This window comes from Herpailurus yagouaroundi, unplaced genomic scaffold, assembly GCF_014898765.1.
Source record: "Herpailurus yagouaroundi ecotype Mexico unplaced genomic scaffold, PumYag 190, whole genome shotgun sequence".
Taxonomy (NCBI): Eukaryota; Metazoa; Chordata; class Mammalia; order Carnivora; family Felidae; genus Herpailurus; species Herpailurus yagouaroundi.
In genome coordinates, this window is record NW_024412421.1 from 25,799,417 (window position 1) to 25,819,261 (window position 19,845).

At 43.6% G+C, this 19,845-nt stretch overlaps 1 protein-coding gene across 3 annotated transcripts in view; it reads left to right on the forward strand.

The window, feature by feature from the left end:
* The first annotated feature begins 1,092 nt into the window (after positions 1-1,092).
* Positions 1,093-19,845, forward strand: part of ZNRF1 (zinc and ring finger 1) — a 105,313-nt gene continuing 86,560 nt past the window's right edge. For 2 of the 3 annotated variants that reach the window (XM_040443140.1, XM_040443141.1), the window contains exon 1: positions 1,093-2,119. In XM_040443140.1, the coding sequence (XP_040299074.1) occupies positions 1,696-2,119 (424 nt within the window). In that variant the 5' untranslated portion in view covers positions 1,093-1,695. The remainder of the gene's footprint in view (positions 2,120-19,845) is intronic. The other variant, XM_040443139.1, reaches the window with a different exon arrangement.

The following is a 19,845-nucleotide window of genomic DNA, read 5'->3' on the forward strand; positions in this document are numbered from 1 at the left end:
AATAAATAGTCTTCCTTTTGTTTCTTTCTAAACTGCTCACACTGGGACAGTCAAGAACTATGACAGACCAGCTCTTCTTTTGGAGGTTTTCTTTTAATATCTCTCTACACCATCTTGGCTCCTTGATGTGGAAGTATCTCGGGACATTTAGAGCAAGGAAGTCAGGCGAGGGACTGGGTGACGCTCATAGCCAGCACCCAGCACTTGAAAAATAGTTGTTGGATGGATGGATGGATGGATGGATGGATGGATGTGGATATGTCAGAGATATGTTGCAAAATGCAGACTTGATCAACATACATTTATTGAGTACCCACTGTATCCCACTATGGTGCATGTTGCAACAAAAGGTAAACAAACAGAGGACCTACCTTGGACTAGGAAGTTTCTAAAATCCCAGTCCTAGCTGTGTTATTTACTCCCTTTCTGTATCTTTTCACTCTCTATCGTACACCTAGTGATTTTCAGGATCACATTTTAGCTAAGGAATCTACCCATTGCATAAGCCCCACATAGGAAATTGTGATCTACTCTCAGCAAAATCCGGAATCAAAAGTGCCCCAGTTCGCTCCGTACCCCCAAACAGCTAAGAATCCCCCAAATACTTAGCTTCCTGATCTTAGGGGTTCCTGGTTGGGAACCCTCCGAAAGAATGGACAGCACGTCCACCAGAGGGTGCTGTGGGGGCAAATTTGTGCCGGGAGGGAGGCTTGACCAGTGACCCTCAGAGCCAGGTAGGCGTCTTGAGTAATTTTCATTCTTCCTGGCGTTGCCTTCCCAGCCCCTTGAACCATCGCCGCCCCTCCTCCCATAGGTGGTTTCCCCTCGATAATTAGCCATTTTCGGGGACTTAAAGAGTGCTTGCTTTGAAAAGACGCCTGGCTTCTGTTCCTGATATCCCGTGGCTCGGGCCACTCGGGTCACAGGCCGGTCGGGCAGGGTGGGTGGGTGGGTGGGGACCTCCCGGGCGTCAGCGGCCCGGCGCCGCAGGGGCCGCGAAGGGGTTAACCCGGCGGGGGGGAGGGGAGGGGGCGCGGGCCGCGCCTGCGCTCTGCCGCCCTCCATTGTCTCCACGGCGGCGAGGAGCGCCGGCGAGCGCAGCCCGGGACCGAGCGGGGCGGAGCGGCTGGCGGGGCCGGCGGCGGCTGGAGCTAGAGCGCGACGCGACGCGACCGCGGCTTCCCGAGCTCCGCCTGGCAGCCCAGCGCCGCAGCCCGCCCGAGGCCTGGAGGGGTCCGGGCCGGCGTCCATGGTCGCGGCGACCTGAGGAGGGGGACGCGCCCGGCGCCCCCAGCCCTCCTCTGCCTCCTCCTGTCCGGCGGGCGGCCTCCTCCGGCGCCTCCCTGCGCCCGCCCGCCGCCTCCCTCCCTCCTTCCCTGCGGCTCCCCCGGCTTTCGGGAGCCCGGGGGCGGCCTGTGGCGCGCCGAGACCGCGCCGGACTGCGCCTCTTTGGACCTTGAGGGGAAACATGCGTTTGGCTTGGATCGTTTTAAATTCTTAGTTTGGGATCCCCGCCCGCCTGCCTCTTCCGCCCCGCGGGTTTTCTTTCCTTTTTTCTTTTTTTCCCCTTTTTTTCCTCCCGGTCTCCTTTTTGACTCCCTCCCCCTTTATGCTCGCCCAACCCTCCCCCCGCTGCTGAGAAGTGGGGGAGGGTCTCGGCCTCCAGGTTCCCGCCCCACCGGGGCCCGGGCGAGCATGGGGGGCAAGCAGAGCACGGCGGCCCGCTCCCGGGGCCCCTTTCCGGGGGTCTCCACCGATGACAGCGCCGTGCCCCCGCCGGGAGGGGCGCCCCACTTTGGGCACTATCGGGCGGGCGGCGGGGCCATGGGGCTGCGCAGCCGCTCGGTCAGCTCAGTGGCGGGCATGGGCATGGACCCCAGCACGGCCGGAGGGGTGCCCTTTGGCCTCTACACCCCCGCCTCCCGGGGGACAGGCGACTCGGAGAGGGCGCCCGGCGGCGGAGGGTCTGCGTCCGACTCCACCTATGCCCATGGCAATGGTTACCAGGAGACCGGCGGCGGTCACCATAGAGACGGGATGCTGTACCTAGGCTCCCGAGCCTCGCTGGCGGATGCTCTACCTCTGCACATCGCACCCAGGTGGTTCAGCTCGCACAGTGGTGAGTCCGCGGGCGGTGGAGGCCTCGGAGGGTGAAGTGCAAGGGAGGGCGCGTCGGGGCGCCCCAGACCTTCGCGCGCTTGCGAAGATTTGGAAATGGAGTGCGCGACCTGGATCTGTCTGCTTTCCCTTTGGTTCCTGGGGATGAATGGGATATCCATCCTCTAGAAAAGAGGCTTCCTGCGAGGCTGTGGAGCCGGGCGTATTAGGACTTCAGGCGTTGATTCACTTGTGGATGAGCAGAGCCAGACCTGCCTATTGAAGTCCCGTTTATTGGCATCACCATCCTCAGAAAGGAGGTTTTGTCTGGCTTATAACAAGTCGGCCTCGAGGCTTCCTCTCTGTCACTGCAGCATTGTGCCTGCCTCACCGTTAGCAGCGAGGGGGATCCACTTTGACCAAGCAGTGTCTCTCGAACAAAGAGTGTGAAAAGAAAGAAAATTGGGGGCAAGTGTTGTTTGGATTAGGGCTCTCACTTTCGCTGGGAGAAGGGGGTGCCCAGTTTTGCCAGTCTCCTGCTGGAGATCCGTTTGAATTGGTAAAAATGGAGCAGCCGGAAGGCTGCTGGCATATAGACAGGTGTGGCCTGCTGAATGGAGGGCCTAGCCAGGGAACCTCCCTCTGAGGCTTTGCAGGACCTGGGCTCTGGTGGCGGGTGCTGCATGCAGTAGGTTTGGCTCCATGACTCTCGCGTCCCTCCATCTTTTTTCTTCTCCTCCATGCTAAGTGCTAGGTCTTCCTGGTGGTCTGTATCTTTTCGTAATGGGGAGGCGGCACTTGATTGCCTGGCTGTTGGTACATCACAGGGCAAGAGGCGGATTCAGAGAATCTGGATGAATTCATTTTGTGAACTTCTGGTGACAGGCCAGCAAAAAGCTGGAGGAGGGTTTCCCAGGCCCTGAGTGGCAGGGCGGAAAAGGCACCGGCAGGAGCTTCTGGAGGAAAACAGGTCTATCGGCTCAGCTAACCTGAGAAGCCAGGTGAGGCTTCTAGAAAATTGGTCACGAGGGCGTGGGGCCGCTATTTGCTAATTGGCAAGTTGGAGTGAAGAAGTTAACGTATTCAGACTTCTTTGAGAGAGTGAAGAAAATCTAGGTATTGTGTAGAAAGAAGAAAGATTGCTTTCTGGAGGATGTATCTATTGGATCGCTGTTCTAGCTATGGTTGAAATAGGGTAGACTTTTGGAATCTTTTTTAATTTCTGGTAATAGGTTGGCTTTTGGTTCAGTTCTATAAACTTTAATTTGTGAAGTAATTTTTTGAGGGGGAAATAGTGACTGAGTTAGGGTACCACTTGAAAGTGGCTTTTGAATTGCTAAAATGGTATTTTAGTCCCTGAACAGACCTCTAGATATCATTGGAGCTTCCTCGACCTGCATCAGTCTCTTGCTCTGAATGAGATGCAAGGTGTGACTGCTTTGGGCACTTCGAGACATTTGATCATTTAGACATGTTGAAATTAAAATTTTTTTCTCCACAAAATTTGGTCCAGAAAGACTTAGCTATAGTTGTGAGATGACGGTGGTTAAGTGTTTGAAAGAACCGTCATTAGTATCTGATTTTAAACTGAAAAACACTGTAAGAAGATTCTCTCTAAAATCACAGAATTTTGTGTGTTGCAAAACAAATGTAATGTTATATAGACCCTTGTCTGGGAAAGGAGTTTGCATTTGGCTAAAATTTCTTATCTGTCTCTTACTAGAAACTTCGTTTCCTTATTCCACCTGGTACCAGGTTCCATGTTGGAGTTAAGAGCTTACAGTTGGATTCCAAAATTTCAGACTCTTCAGCTGTAAAACCTGAGTTTAATTTTTTTCATCCAGCTGTGGTGAGGGTAGGAAGAGCCACTACTATGAGAATACAGGAAAAGTTGGGGCATATTAATCCCTTTGGGATTGATAATAAAGTGTGTGTGAGGCTGCTCCTAATATTTTGGGTAATACCTTCTTTTTTGAAATTATTTATACACCCCCCCACACACACACATATATGTGGTTTAAAGTAATCTTTATGCCCAACTCATGCTCTATGGAATGAGCCAGTCAGGTGCCTCAGGTAAGAAATTCCTTGTAGGACCGTCCTGTCCTTTTGTAAGACATGGCCTGCCTTACATGCCTACAACATGCCTCCACAAAGGTTCCAAATGCTCAAGTGGGGGCGGGGGGGGGTGGGCATCACCCTGATTGAAAGCCACCGCTTTAGGAATTCATTGTTTTATTCAAAATTAAATCATTAATTTTTCCTTTGCAGTTCACTTGATGTGAACCTTCATATTTCCACTTTTGTGCAATGGTGGTTCTGTCTCACTTTCCGGAACAGGCCACAGGATCTTCCTTCCAGGACATCCTTTTCCTCTCTCGTTTATTGCTGTAAGAGGAGAAACTTGTTTCTATTTTGGAGCTTTTGAGTAAGGTCCAAGCACTTTTTGCTCTTGTGTCACAAGAGTGGAAGCGTAAGGATTTCAGTGCACAATTGAGTAGATGCCTGGAAGTTGATGCGATGTTGTTGCTTGTGTTTTTAAGGTGCTTTTGGAACTCTTCATGGGCACAGAAAACAGTTGTCAGTGAAATAAGTAGGGGAGCTCAATGTACACGAAGCTTCCTCAGAGAGAGTGAGCTGATGTTGTATCTGGAGGTCGGATACTGGGGTCTCGTCCCCTCCTGGGAGTAGCTATGACCTTGGGTAAGACACATCACCTCTCTTGAGCCTCATCTTTGTTATTTTTAATATAGATGTGGAAATCTTTGGCAGTCAGCCTGTAAAGGTTGTTCCCGAAAGCCTGTGAGGATACGTAGCCGTCGCATCTGTTCCTACACTTCCCCAGGTTGTGACCCTTATAATTGAATGCTTTTCCTTCCATTCTGTACATGGGATAGCTCTTTCTGGTCCCTTCGAGTTCTACTTAAATTTCTCCTCAGAGGCCACTCTTAAAAATTGCCTCCCTCATGTTAATCTCTCCGGTGACTCACCTATTACCTTAACAGCACTTAACACACTTTATAAGTGTTTTATTTATCCTTTTAGTTTTTCTATTTAGTTTGAGTTTGAAGCTTCATGACAGCAGGGCTGTGCCTCTTGCTCACTGTTGTCTCTCTTGCACTGTGTGTGCCTGGCACAAATACCTCTCGAGTGAATGAATTGGAGTGCCTCGTGTCCATCATCTCTTTTAATCGTCACAACAATTCTAAGAGGTGGGCGTTTTTATTCCCATTTTACAGGTGAGGAGCCTGAGATGCAGGACGAGGGTGAGGAGCCTCCACAAGGTCAAATAGCTAAGAGGTGGCAGAGCTGGGATTGGAATGTAGGTGTCCCGTGTGAGAACCTGGGCTCCTGACCATTACACTCCACAGCCTGTCATCCTCAAACACCGGGAAGCTGGGTAGTGTACTGGAAATTGTACTGGCCTGCGAGTCACAGGGCTAGGCTCATCTACTGGTTGCACTACGAGTTAACTGCCTGACTTGTGACCGTGGGCAAGTGAGTCATTTAGCCTCAGAGTCACCATTTTGTCACCTGTAAGGTGGAGATAACACCTGTCCTGCTTACCTTTCAGAGTCATCGTGAGGGTCTCATGAGACAGTGTTTACAAAAGCCAAATAACATACAAAAGGAAGGTGGTGTTCCTGTAGGGGCACTTCTCTGATAGTTCTCTGCCTTTCATTGCTGCAGAATTTGCTGGGCAGAGAGATTTAGAACTGTGTGAACTGTTTCTCCAGAATGGAAGCTAGTGCTCTCTATTGAAATCTGACCTACATCGACAGGCCGTTGATAATAATGAATGCCATTGAGAAGAGCTGCTTTATAAGATGAGAGTTAGTGTCCCTTTCTTTCCACATTAAAATGTAAATTTTGCTTTAAGGTGTTTAACCCCCTAGTGGTTTTCTGGGTGGTGTTCTGGAGGTCTGGTCATTCTTTTTTGGTGGTCCTGTTGATCTCAGAACATGGATTACTGGATGTTGGGGGGAAACATAGAGGATCCACCATGTTAGAAGGAAGAGGTTGCCTATTTTCTGGGTCCTGCTATAAAATGGTCACTGAGGGTTTCCATCCAGCTTCTTAGCCATGTGCACGTACACATGTGCATATTCAGAAAAATCTAAACTGTTCTCTGTTGTCACCAAGTCTTCGACTGGAGCTGATAGAAGGTAACTTTTGATAAATCTTTGAACATGCTAGCAGGATATCTCATGGATTCTCTTTTGCCACCATGCTGGCGTTCTCAAGTGATTTAATTGTCTCTTCTTAAATAATTAAAGAGAGTTGCCAACCCTATTGGAGTGGATCAGACAGCCTCCCTGTGCCTCACCATAGGTGTGCGAGAGGTCATGGTCCTTTACATGGTTTCTGGGGAAGGAAAGCATTCTGTGGTCTTCAAAAACCATGACGGCTCTCCTGCTCTGCAAAAGTCCTATTCTTAATGAAAATTTTTTCGGTAAAGCACAGTTTTTAGTTCTTTGTTCTTTGTTTTTAGTTCTTTTACCATGAGGGCTTATTTTCTATAAAGTAAAAAAAGTTCCCTTGAGAAGCTGATGATTCCTTGAAGGTCACAGTCAACTCTTCCTCATTGAGGTTTGAAGGGTGTTGGAAGAAACAATGGTTTCACTCTTAAAGTGTTTGTTTTATGGGACGTGTACATTTTGCTATTAAACAAAGACACACCCTAAATATGTCATAAGGAATACTCTGAGCCAGGCCACTCCGCACCAGAGAAATACACCTCTAGTTCCTTTTGGGAAAAGGAACATGCTTTATATTTTACAAATGTGATATTCAACCCAAGCTTATTGGGCACTAACATTTTGGCAAATCTGGTTATAAAACTAAATTTCGATTTTGACAGTTTCAGAATTGGAAACAAATTCATAGAGCAGTGGTGGTAACTTAAATGGACGAGTCTCATTTCTGCTTACCCTTAAATAGGTTTTTTTTGTTTTTTTTCATATATATTTTTTAAGTTTATTTGAGAGAGGCAGAGGCAACATGAGTATGGGAGGGGCACAGAGAGAGAGAGAGAGAAAGAGAGAGAGAGAGAATCCCAAGCAGGCTCTGCACCGTCAGTGCAGAGTCTAATGCGGGGCTCAAACCCACCAAACCGTAAGATCATGACCTGAGCTGAAACTGAGAGTTGGGCGCTTAACTGATGAGCCACCCAGGCGCCCCTAAAATAGGGGTGTTTTTAATGATAGTGGGTCACTGAGATTATAGTACTAGAATCTCAAAGTTAGCTCAAAACCTAAACCCTAATCCCAGTCTTTCAGAATGTTAGAGGAGTATAAATTGCCATCTGTTTCTTTTCTAAGCTTTGTCATGGCCTAGTGTGTATCAGACTGTCTCTAGTGATTACTGTGGGTACAGGCTTGAATATGAAAAGGGACTTCTCGGAGACCCAGCAGTTTTCACTTCTGAATCTTCTTTTCTCATAAGAACAAAGGTTTATCCTTGAATGCAACAGTTGGGTTCCTGGTTGTTGTTGTGGTTAAGTTTATTTATTCTGAGAGAGAGAGAGAACACGAGTGGGGTAGGGGCAGAGAGAGAGGTAGAGAGAATTCTAAGCAGGCTCCATGCTGTCAGCACAGAGCCCAACGCAGGGCTGCAACTCATGAACTGTGATGGTCATGAGCCATCCAGGTGCCCCAGGGTTCCTGGTCTTGATATTTGAGGGGTGAGTTGTAGGTATGATTGAATAACCTGAAGACCAACAACCTTCAAGTGAGAAGCAAATAAAGAGCCAAGTTTAGTCTTTTTTTTTAATCTTTTTAAAAATGTTTATCCTTTGGGGCACCTGGGTGGCTCAGTCGGTTGAGTGTCCAACTTCAGCTCAGGTCATGATCTCATGGTCTGTGAGTTCGAGCCCCGCATCAGGCTCTGTGCTGACAGCTCAGAGCCTGGAGCCTGCTTCACATTCTGTGTGTCTCCCCATCTCTAGGCCCCTCCCCTACTCACGCTCTCTCTCACTGTCTCTCAATAATAAATAAACGTTTAAAAAAATTTTTTTTTAAAAATAAAAAAAATAAAAAATAAAATGTTTATCTTTTTTTTAATGTTTATTGATTTATTTTTGAAAGAGAGAGTTCGCAAACTTGAGCCGGGGAGAGGCAAAGAGAGAGGGAGACAGAGAATCCCAAGCAGGCTCTGTGCTACGGGCTCAGAACCTGACATGGGGCTCGATCCCAGTACACTGTGAGATCATGACCTGAGCCAAAACCAAGAGTCAGACGCTTAACCGCCTGAGCGACCCAGGTGCCTTGAGCCAGGTTTAATCTTAAAGCAGCAGCTGGGGTAGCTTCTCTCCTGATGAGACTGTTTATAGTGAGTTCTCCCTGGAGTTGTTAGAAGTGACAGTACAGCCTTCCTCTGCTGGAAGTAAAGAAGAAGGGGGAATTCACTGGGTCCCTATAAACACCAAGTTAAAGGAAGCATTATAATTTCTAGTGCCCTCTTTGGGTCTATAACAAGAAGGAGGCAGACATAAACAAGCTCCCCTGATTTCTGTGAATGGTTCAAAGGGTTTTCAAACTTGACTCTGCACAGTATTCTCTAGGGGGTTTGTTAACAGTGCAGATGACTGGACCTCACTCCCAGAATTCAGTGGAGCTAAGGAGAGACCCAAGAATCTAAATTTGTAACAAATGATTCTGAAAATTCTCTTCCCAGAGAAAGAACTCTAAATGTTTTTTTTTTTTTTTTGGTGCACTCATTAGCATGCTTCTCAATATTACTAAACGGATCAAGTATCTCCTAAGCAGGATCCATACAAATGTTCCTTTCACCTGCTCCCAGAGGGTAGCGTCACCCAGCAAGAGCATTGCTCATTGTTTGACGGTTTTCTTTTACATGGAACTAAGCATTTTTCTCCAGGAGAGAGGCGTGAGCCTGGCTGCCTTGGTCCTGAGAATTGAAGTTGCTCAGAACAGAAGAGAGTTGTGGCAATGTCTCCTTTCCTTCTGTGCTTGTCTTCCCCCTGATTTTCATTCTAAGGCACAGCTGTCTTTGGCTGCTTGTGCTATTGAAGGGCTTACGGAGCTGTATCCTCTTTTATGTATCCCCAGCCAGCAGCTAGACAAGTCAAGATCCTAGAATGAATCAAAACTTTAGATGGACAAAATACCTATTTTTCCTTTTCTCTTGCAGACCCAAAAGTAGGAGACTTTTTGAGTGTGCGTATGGAGATCTGTTGCACTAAGACATTTATTTATTCACTTGGTATTTATTGAGTGCCTCCAGTATACTAGGACCTGTGTCAGGTGGTGGGAAGGTATGTTCATTACAAGACTGATTAGCATTACTTTGTTATTTCTAAGGATCTTTGCTTCCTTATTCTGTAAGAGAGAGTCTGAATATTGCAGCTTATGGGACATTTTCCCTTCTTCCTCGGTTTTTCTCTTGGATGAACAAATTCAAGGTTTTGTCCACGAGGCTGCTACATGGATGGTATTTCCTCCTTACTCTTCACTGATACTCTTAATTCTTTCCTAAACCCTGTTTCTGGGCTAGAGTAGGCGATCATTTCTTTGCAGTTCTAGTCAAGTGCTTGTTAAAAATTCCTCCTATATCCTAATACAAGTGGTCCTTTATCTTCTCGATGAGAATATCAAAAGGAAAAACTGTTTTTCAGGCTCTTCATGTGTATATTTGGCTTCAGTATCTTTGTCGTCCCTAGGGCCACTTTTCTTTCTGGTCATTGAAAACTGTTTTCTAGAAGCATGATCCACCAGTTTAGTAATCTTGTCTCTATAAAATTTATCCTAAGCCACAAATACCCATAAGGAAATATGAGGAACAGTTTTAACCCTTGTATGTCTCTGAGCTCCAGATACTGTTGATACTCAGTGCTATTTTAAGTGATTTTTAAAGCCTTGTTTATGGTAGCCAACGTTGGTGACCAAATGTCCTCCTCACCTCCCCCAAATGATTATTAAATGTATGTTATAGTCAAGTATTTTTTTGCTGAGAGTAAAGGGTTTTAAAAAAAGTGCTCCATGCTCAGAGACTTAATGTGGACTTTAGCTCTAAGAGGGTGCCTTGATTTTTGGAGAAACCTCACCTTATATTTAGGAATTATGCAGTCATCTTTATCTTTAGTGAATTAGACTTGTCGTAGCTTGGCTCCAGCTTTCTCCCCGGTAGTACCTTTAGCCCTCTAAAAGTATAATTAAATAAGTCATACTTCACAAGAAGTTGTTCTAAAATTGGTCACCTCTGCTGTACAATGTCTTTTAAGGTCAAAGTTGATTTGTTAACATGCGGGAGAAACTTAAATCTGGAGTCTCCCAATGATTTGGGACAGAGGTAGGAGAACCCAAAACCCTAGACCCCACCCATTTTGGTCATTTTGCGCACATTGCTCAACTCTCTGGAGATATTTGCACTTGTTTCTTCTTCAATAACCCTTTTTTTCCTGCTAAGAGGGTGCTTTTCCTTAGTGAGGGCCATTAGAATTCTTTTATCCCGCCACTTGCCTAAGTACTCTGGGAATCCTACAAGGATTTGAGGGAGTCCTTGGGATTCCAACTCAAACCAATGAAGTACTTGACTACCATAAATATTAACTTTCTGTGCAATTGGTCTCTTCTACTTAGATCATTTACACTTTTAACGCCCACTAAGATATAATGCCATCTAAGTCAGCTTTCCAGAGAAACTTTGTTAGAATGCCACTCACTACTATAACAAGCATCGCCAAATACTCCTGTACACCATATATTATTAGTTTTCCTCAGTCCTGGTCAGATCTGACTAAAATATTCATACCATTGCAGCCGGTTGCCCTAGAGAACTCTGGCAAGTCTAATACCCGTGGTGAGGGCTGGCTTGCACACTAGCTGCCTTCCACCTTAATATCTGACCAGCCCAGTCTTGTTGGCTGTGTTTAATTCATCTATTCCCTACCTCCTCTCTCGGCCCGGAGGCCAAGTGCAACATAAAAGGATGGCGAATCTAAGCATCTGCAGTATTTTGAGGTATAGGAATCGCCTATGAAGTGGCAGACCTTTGAGAAATAGTATTGTGAGCTGTTCTGTTTTTGCTGTGGCTTTGGAAAACCTTTGGATTCTTCTACTGAAAATTTGTTTGAAAAAAAAAATCTTTTTAATGAAACAGTGTGAGTCACAAAGCAGCCACTCCTTCTCATAATAGCATTTCTCACCAGGGGAATTTTTGGTAGCTGTTGGGGGAGGGATTTGAGTAGGTTGTGGATGATAAATCCCTGGGTAGAACATAACCAGAGGCTGCCATATCAGAACTCTGGTGCTTTCCATGCTGACAGTGAGCCCTGAATTCAAAGTGCAGGACAGCAGAATAGAATGGGGAGGACTGTGCTCAGTGAATAGCCACAGTAGCATGACCAATGAGATTGGAGTTTGACATTCAAACTCAGTTCATTAAAACACCTTTGTAGTGTGAAAGGATCATGAAACTGAGGCCTTGGGTCAGAGGCCCTGAGGCCAATTTACAGGAAGACCATCACTTTTCTTGTTAAGGGAAGGCTGTGGACTTAATGATGAGAATGTAAGAGTCACAAGTGTGCCTCCTTTTTCTATATTGTGAAATGGTGGCATGGCACTTGACACTGACCATGAGACTACTTTACAAGGAGACAATTCATGTGAGGTCATCTGTGCTCTTAAGATTTTAGGTCTAATAAAGCGTTTAGAACGACACCCAAAGTGAACACATTACACAGCCAGCCCTCTGTAGGATGTTGAAAAGGATACACTAGAGATAGTAAGAGTTTAGAACTAGCAAGGATTATGCTATCAGCATCCAGAATGCTATCCTCAACATCTCTGCCCACCCAAATCTGAGTTTTAACTGTTCTCAACTTCAGTGACTTACAACTCTTCAGTCCTTGTGGCTGAACCAGTCTTATGTAAGCTACAGACAGAGGAAAGTCTGAAAGGTTATTACAACTGTGTTAAGATTTGCTTTCCTTTGGAAAGTCGTAGCTGTCTCCACTCTGTTTTCCTGGCTTTGTACTTTTCTTCAAAGCCTCTTACCAGTTCTTCCAAGGCCCCAAGAGCTCAAAAAAAGGGAAACAGGAAGTCAGCGTTTGATGCCTAAGAAACCAGCAATAGAAAACAAGGCCCAAACAAGGGACTCAGAGGGGGATTTCTGGGCCTTGAAGCTATCAGGCCTGTAGGATTACAGATCCATCCTTCGGGGATGGCCTTGAAATGAGGAAAGAGCAAGAGGAAACTCTGCTTCCGTGAGTGGACTACTTTTTCTTGGGTGATATGGTGTAGGCTCAACATTTTTAATTGATCCCATAATTACAAAGTATCTTTTGCCTAAGGAGTTCGAAACACTTAAGGTAAAAGTGATGGTCACTTTTTAAATTGAGTTTTTAATTTTAATTCCAGTGTAGTTAACATACAGTGTTACATTAGTTTCAGGTATACAATGTAGTGATTCCATGCATCACCCAGTGCCCATAATGATAAGTATACTCTTAATCTCCGTCCCCTATTTTACCCATCCCCGCCACCCACCTCCTCTCTGGTAACCATCAGTTTGTTCTCTAATATTAAAGGGTCTATTTCTTGGTTTGTCTCTCTCTCTCTCTCTCTCTTTTTTTTTTTTTTTTTTTTTTTTACCCTTTGCTTGTTTGTTTTGTTTCTTTTTACAAAAAATTTTTGGGGCGCCTGGGTGGCTCAGTCGGTTGAGCGTCCGACTTTGGCTCAGGTCACGATCTTGCGGTCTGTGAGTTCAAGCCCCGCGTCAGGCTCTGGGCTGATGGCCCAGAGCCTGGAGCCTGCTTCCGATTCTGTGTCTCCCTCTCTCTCTGCCCCTCCCCCGTTCATGCTCTGTCTCTTCTGTCTCAAAAATAAAATTAAAAAATGTTCAAAAAAAATAAAAAAAAATTTTTTTTCTTAACGTTTATTATTGAGAGACAGAGAGAGACAAAGCATGAGCATGGGAGGGGCAGAGAAAGGAGGAGACACAGAATCCAGAACAGGCTCCAGCCTCCGAGCTGTCAGCACAGAGCCCAACGTGGGGCTCGAACCCACAGGCCGCGAGATCATGACCTGAACCGAAGTTAGACGCTCAACCTAGTGAGCCACCCAGGCGCCCCAGCTTTTGTTTCTTAAGTTACATATATGAGTGAAATTACATGGTATTTGTCTTTCTCTGACTTATTTCGTTTATCATTTTGCTCTCTAGCTTCATTTGCATCATTGCAAATGGCAAGATTTCATTCTTTTGTAAGGCTGAGTAATATTCCATGGTGTGTGTGTGTGTGTGTGTGTGTGTGTGTGTGTGTACGTATATATATATACATATGTATATTCCCCATCTTCTTTTTCCATTCATCTATCTATGGACACTGGGCTGCATTCATAGTTTGGCTATTGTAAATAATGCCGCAATAAACAAACACTTTTGAATTAGTGTTTTTGTACTTTTTTGATAAATACCCAGTAGTGCGATTACTGGGTTGTAGGGTAGTTCTATTTTTAACCTTTTTTTTAAAAAAATTTTGTTTTATTTAAGTAATCTGTACACCCCAAGTGGGGCTTGAACTCATGACCCTGAGATCGAGTCACATGTCCTTCTGACTGAGCCAGCCATGTGCCCCTCTTTGTGTTTTTATGCCAGTACCATACTGTTTTTATTACTACAGCTTTGTACCATAACTTGAAAAGTCTGGAATTGTGATACTCCAGTTTTGTTTTTCTTTTTCAAGATTGCTTTGGCTATTTGGGGTCTTTTATGGTTCCATACAGATTTTAGAATTGTTCGTTTTAGTTTTGTGGAAAATGCTGTTGGTATTTTGATAGGCATTGCATTAAATGTGTAGATTGCTTTGGTTAGTATAGACATTTTAACAATATTTGTTCTTCCAACCTATGAGCCTGGAATGTCTTTCCTTTTCTTTGCGTTGTCTTGAATTTCTTTCATCAGTGTTTTATAGTTCTCAGAGTACAGGTCTTTCACTTCTTTGGTTAAGTTTATTTCTAGGTGTTTTATTGTTTTGGGTGCAATTGCAAATGTTAATTGTTTTCTTAATGTCACTTCCTGCTGCTTCATTATTAGTGTATAGAAATACAATAGATTTCTGTACATTGATTTTGTATCTTGCTACTCTACTGAAGTCAGTTATCAGTTCTAATAGTTTTTTCTGGTGGAGTCTTTAGGGTTATGCCATCTGCAAATAGTGGAGGTTTTACTTTTTCTTTACCAGTTTGGATGCCTTTTATTTCTTTTTATTGTCTAATTGCTGTGACCAGAACCTTCTAGTACTTTGTTGAATAAAAGTGGTGAGAGTGGACATCCTTGTCTTTTTCCAGACCTTAGGGGAAAAGCTCTCAGTTTTTTCCCATTGAGTATGATGTCAACTGTGGGTTTGTCATATATGGCCTTTGTTATGTTGAGGTATGTTCCCTCTAGACCTATGTTGTCGAGGGTTTTTTATCATGAATGGAAGCTGTATGTTGTCAAATGCTTTTTCTGGGAGGTGATAATCACTTTTATAAAATAAGAAGAATTATTTCCTTGCCTCCCTTTTCCTTGAGGGTCCCCAGGGTACATCTTGTCATAGGGTCTGACCCTTCCATTTTTTGTCCATTCACTCATATTAGATGAACTCTAAAGTTTCAGTCCTATGATTGAAAAATGGAGGGGCGCCTGGGTGGCTCAGTCAGTTAAACGTCCGACTTCAGCTCAGGTCACGATCTCGCGGTCCGCGAGTTCGAGCCCCGCGTCGGGCTCTGGGCTGATGGCTCAGAGCCTGGAGCCTGTTTCCGATTCTGTGTCTCCCTCTCTCTCTGCCCCTCCCCCGTTCATGCTCTGTCTCTGTCTCAAAAATAAATAAAACGTTAAAAAAATTTTTTTTTAAAAAGAAAAATGGAAGTCACAGGGGTTTATACTCTGTCAATTTGGTACATTTCAGGAAATCAGGTAGTGGTGTGGCTCTGAATAGGAGCTCTGGTCTCTTGGAACCTTTTTTAAAAATCTACTTTAGACATTCAAAAGAGGTAATGTATTTACCTATCAAACAGATTTATGAATAAACTATTACAGATGTAATTGCATAAATCCACCCAGTTCCCATATTTTTCCTTCCCTCCCCAAAGGTAATGACTGCCTGGCTCTCCTGTTTACCATCCTTTATATGTTCATAGTTTTATTGCATGTTTCTGTCTAAAACGATATTCATTTAATTCATATAAACTTTATCATAATGCCTCTATCCTCTCATATCCCTCTGTATATCCCAAATGGATTTGAGATCTGTAAATCCATTGTGCTGCTTACTGTTCGTGTTGACACATTCATTTTCACTGTTGCACTCTGTTGTGTGACTGTGTCACAAATATCACCATTTATTGGCGCCTGGGTGGTTCAGTCGGGTAAGCGTCTGACTTTTGATTTCAGCTCAGGTCATGATCTCACAGTTTGTGAGTTTGAACCCAACACAGAGTTGGGCTCTGTGCTGGCAGCGCGGAGCCTGTCTGGGATTCTTTCTGTCTTTTTGCCCCTCCCCTGCTAGAGCTCTTTGGCTTGTGCTTGCTCTCTCTCTCTCACACTAAATAAATAAATAAATAAGTAAATAAACAAACAAACATTAAAAACATTTTTTAATATCACCATTTATTGATCCATTCCCTTATAATGGGTATTGAAGTTATTTTCAGTTGCTTTGAGAATTTTTTCTATGTTTCTTTACATACCCGAGTGAGAGGTTTTTTTAGGGTACATCCTTAGTTGTGAAATAGCTGGATCATAGAGTGTATGTATTTTCAGCTTAAATGAGATATTGCCCAGTGGCTCTCCAATATACTTGTACCGATTTACATTCCCAAAATAGCATATTTTTACTCCCTCTATGTCCTTGCCAAAACGTGATATCGTCATACTTTAATTTTTGGCAAGCTCTGGTGGGTATGAAATGGCATATCACTCTGATTTTGTTATATATTTGATAATATGTATTCATATATAACTAATACATCAGTATTAGTTAATCAAAATGTTTCCTTGTCTATGAAACGCTTGTTCATGTCTCTTGATGTTTATGTTGGATAGTTTATCCTTTTCTTACTTGTTTGCATGAATTTGTGTTTTTGTTTTGTTCCCAGACAATAATTATTTGTTGTCGTATGTAATGCAGATTATTTCTCCCAGTTTGTGGCTTATCTCTCTCTTTTTTTAATGTTTGTTTATTTTGAGAGAGAGTGAGTGGGGGAGGGGCAGAGGGAGAGAGGGAATCCTAGGCAGGAGTGCGCCACCAGCACAGAGCTTAACAGGGGCCCCAATGCCACCATCGTGACCTGAGTCGAAATCGAGAGTTGGACACTCAACCGACTGAGCCACCCAGGTGCCCCTGTGGCTTATCTCTTTATTCTTTTGTGATTTGTTATAGTTAACTTAATTGTGTAATTGAATATTCCAGTGTTTTTCCTTATGCCATATGTGTTTTATGTCTTAAGAAAGACTTGCTTATCACTTTCTTACACTTTTTTCTAAAAGCTTTTAAATTTTGCCTTTCATATTTAAGTCTTTAATCCCGGAGAGTTAAATTGTTTGGATGGGGTAGGATAAGGGTATATTTTCTTTTCCATAGGAACACTAGCTCTCCTAGCAGCAAGTGAAGAACGATAAAGTCCTTTACCACTGATTTGCAAAGCCACCTCTGTCATATATCAAGTTTCCTTCCTGGCCTGTATTTGTTCCTGGGCTTCTTGTTCTGTACCATTGGTCAATTTGTCTATCCTTGTGCTAACACTTTCTTAATTACCGTGGCTTTATCTTGCTGTGTGGAAGGGCAAATCCTTTCATCTTGTTATTCTTTTTCAAAGCTGTGCTAAGTGAAGCTTTCTAGGGGACAGATAAGGGAATCTGGATAGAGTAAGCAAAATGAAATACAGAGTCCTAGGGCTGCTCTGTTTATAACTGGTATTCTTCATGACAGGACATCTGGCCAAGTGACCCTAATGGGCACTTTAAAATTTTTTCCCTTACTGTGTTGCACAAACAGTAACATTTCCCTATGTCTTCGTATTGCAAACAGCAGAATAAACAGTTCTTTTTGTATGTTATAGACAACAACAATAAAAACAACAAAAACCAGTTAGCTATTTTTGGCACTTTCTGCTTCTAGAATCAGCTTTGTCACCTTCTGTGGGAGAAAAACTGTTAGGGTGTTTATTGGAATTACATTGAGTTTATAAAATGCCATCTTTATAAAATTGAGTCTGCCTGTGACTCTGATGGGATTGAATTTACAGATATAATAGAATTTTAAAATATTTAAAAAAAATTTTTTTAATGTTTAGTTTGAGAGAGAGAGCATGTGAGCAGGGGAGGAGCACAGAGACAGGGAGAGAGAGAATCCCAAGCAGGTTTTGCACTGCCAGCACAGAGCGCATTGTGGGGCTCGAACCCACAAACCATGAGAACGTGACCTGAGCCAAAATCAAGAGTTGGCCACTCAATGGATTGAGCCACCACGGCACCCCAAATTTTAAAATATTTTTAAAGCTTTGAAATGATTTCAGATTTGCAGAAAAATTGCAGAATTTGTACAAATCAATATTGCATTTCCATCACCCAGAATCCTCAGATGTTACTAGGAAGACCTAAATAAAACCGCATGATCTAAAAGTGACACGGTGTCTGAAGGGCTGGCTGGGTCTAATGCTGAGGTGTGTTTTCGTCAGAACCCAAGCAGTTCCAACCTTTGCTCCTGAACTTTTTGCTGTGATCCCACCTGTTGAGATAGGGGCTTCTTTCAGGTCAAATCTGCCTCAGCATGACATGAGACTCTCTCGTGGAGGCTTAACTCAGCCAAGCCAGAGGTGTCTTCATGGGAAGAGTGGGATCCCCCTTTTGGGAGAGGCCCTGTGGGGTAGTGGTTAAGGTTGCAGGCTTGGAGCCAGACTGCCTTAGAGTTGAATCTCAGTGTAGCTGATTTTTAGTTTTGGAATCGGGCAAGTGATTTACCCTGTGCCTTAATTTCTAAAGTGAGACTGATAATAATTGTATCTATCCTATGGGACCATTTTATGAATTCACCTAGTATATAGGCATAACCATACCATTCAGAACAGTGCCCAGCAGATAGTAAGTGATCAGTAAATATAACCTAAGATTATTGCTTAATGTCTTTGGATAAAACTTTATAGTTTTTTAAAGGTCTTGAATCCCTTTTGTTAGATTTATCACTAGATACCTTGTTTTTGGGTTATTACTGTAAATAGCTTTAACTTTTTTAAATAATTTCAGATTTCTTGTATATTCAGCAAATTTGCTGAACTCTTATAGAGAGAGAGAATGAGTATAATAGTTATGATGGAAAACATCTACAGAGAAAAGCCGAGAATCACATCTACAAATAATGACTACTTAGTTTCTTCTTTTCTAATCCTTTTGTGTGTCACTTCTCTTTCATTCAAGATTGCTGTCTAGTTCCTCCAGTAAAAAGTTTATTTGAATCTGTAATCATGGGCATCCTTGTTTTCCTCCTATTAAAGGGAGTGTTCCTTGCATTGGAACCATTGTGTTTGTTTTTGATAAATTTCCTTCATTCCCTTCTATTCTTAATTTGTTAAACTAAGTATCACAGGTGGCTGTTCTATCAGATTTTTCCCTTACATTCAGTCAGATGGTCTTTCTCCTTTCATTTGTTAATGATTACGTTAATAGGCTTTATAATGTTTTACACTTATTTATTTTTGACAAACAGAGTGAGACAAAGCGTGACCGGGGGAGGAGCAGAGAGAGAAAGAGACACAGAATCTGAAGCAGGCTCCAGGCTCTGAGCAAGAGGTCAGCACAGAGCCTGATGTGGGGCTCTAACCCACAAACTGTGAGAGCATGACCTGAGTGGAAGTCAGATGCTCAACCGACTGAGCCACCCAGGTGCCCCGACTTTATAATGTTTAACATATCCTTTTTTATTTTTTTTTAGATTTTTTAATGTTTAACTTGTATTGTTTTTTTTAATGTTAATTTATTTTTGACAGAGGGAGCATGAGCGGGGGAAGGGCAGAGAGGGAGACAGAGTATCTGAAGCAGGCTCTGTGCAGACAGCAGAGAGCCTCCTGAGCCATAAGATCATGACCTGAGCTGAAGTCAGACACTTAACTGACTGAGCCACCAAGGCACCCACCCTTATGTTCTTGAAGCAAACCATCCCATATACATTGCTAGATTTAATACATCCATATTCTACTTGGGATTCCTGTATATATGTGATGAAATTTCACTCAATTTTCTTTTCTTCTCTTGCTATTAAGATTAATGTAGACTTTTAAAAGGAGTTAGGAATATGTATATGTTTATTCTTTTCTTTTTTTTTTTTTAATTTTTAACGTTTATTTATTTTTGAGACAGAGAGAGACAGAGCACGAATGGGGGAGGGGCAGAGAGAGGGAGACACAGAATCTGAAACAGGCTCCAGGCTCTGAGCTGTCAGCACAGAGCCCGACACGGGGCTCGAACTCACAGACCGCGAAATCATGACCTGAGCCGAAGTCCGATGCTTAACCGACTGCGCCACCCAGGTGCCCCTATGTTTATTCTTTTCTAAAAGAGTTTTATAAAAGCCTATTACAGTTCTGACTGCAAACAGATGGTGCACTCAGAGAGGTAATTGAATCAAATTTAATTGAAGAGAAGGTTTACAAAGGTGTGGGCAGGATTGAAGGAATGAACAGTGGATGGGTGAAGCACCTGGAGATTGGCCACAGTGGAAATCTGTTGCCCCTCCTAGATCTGAAGTACAAG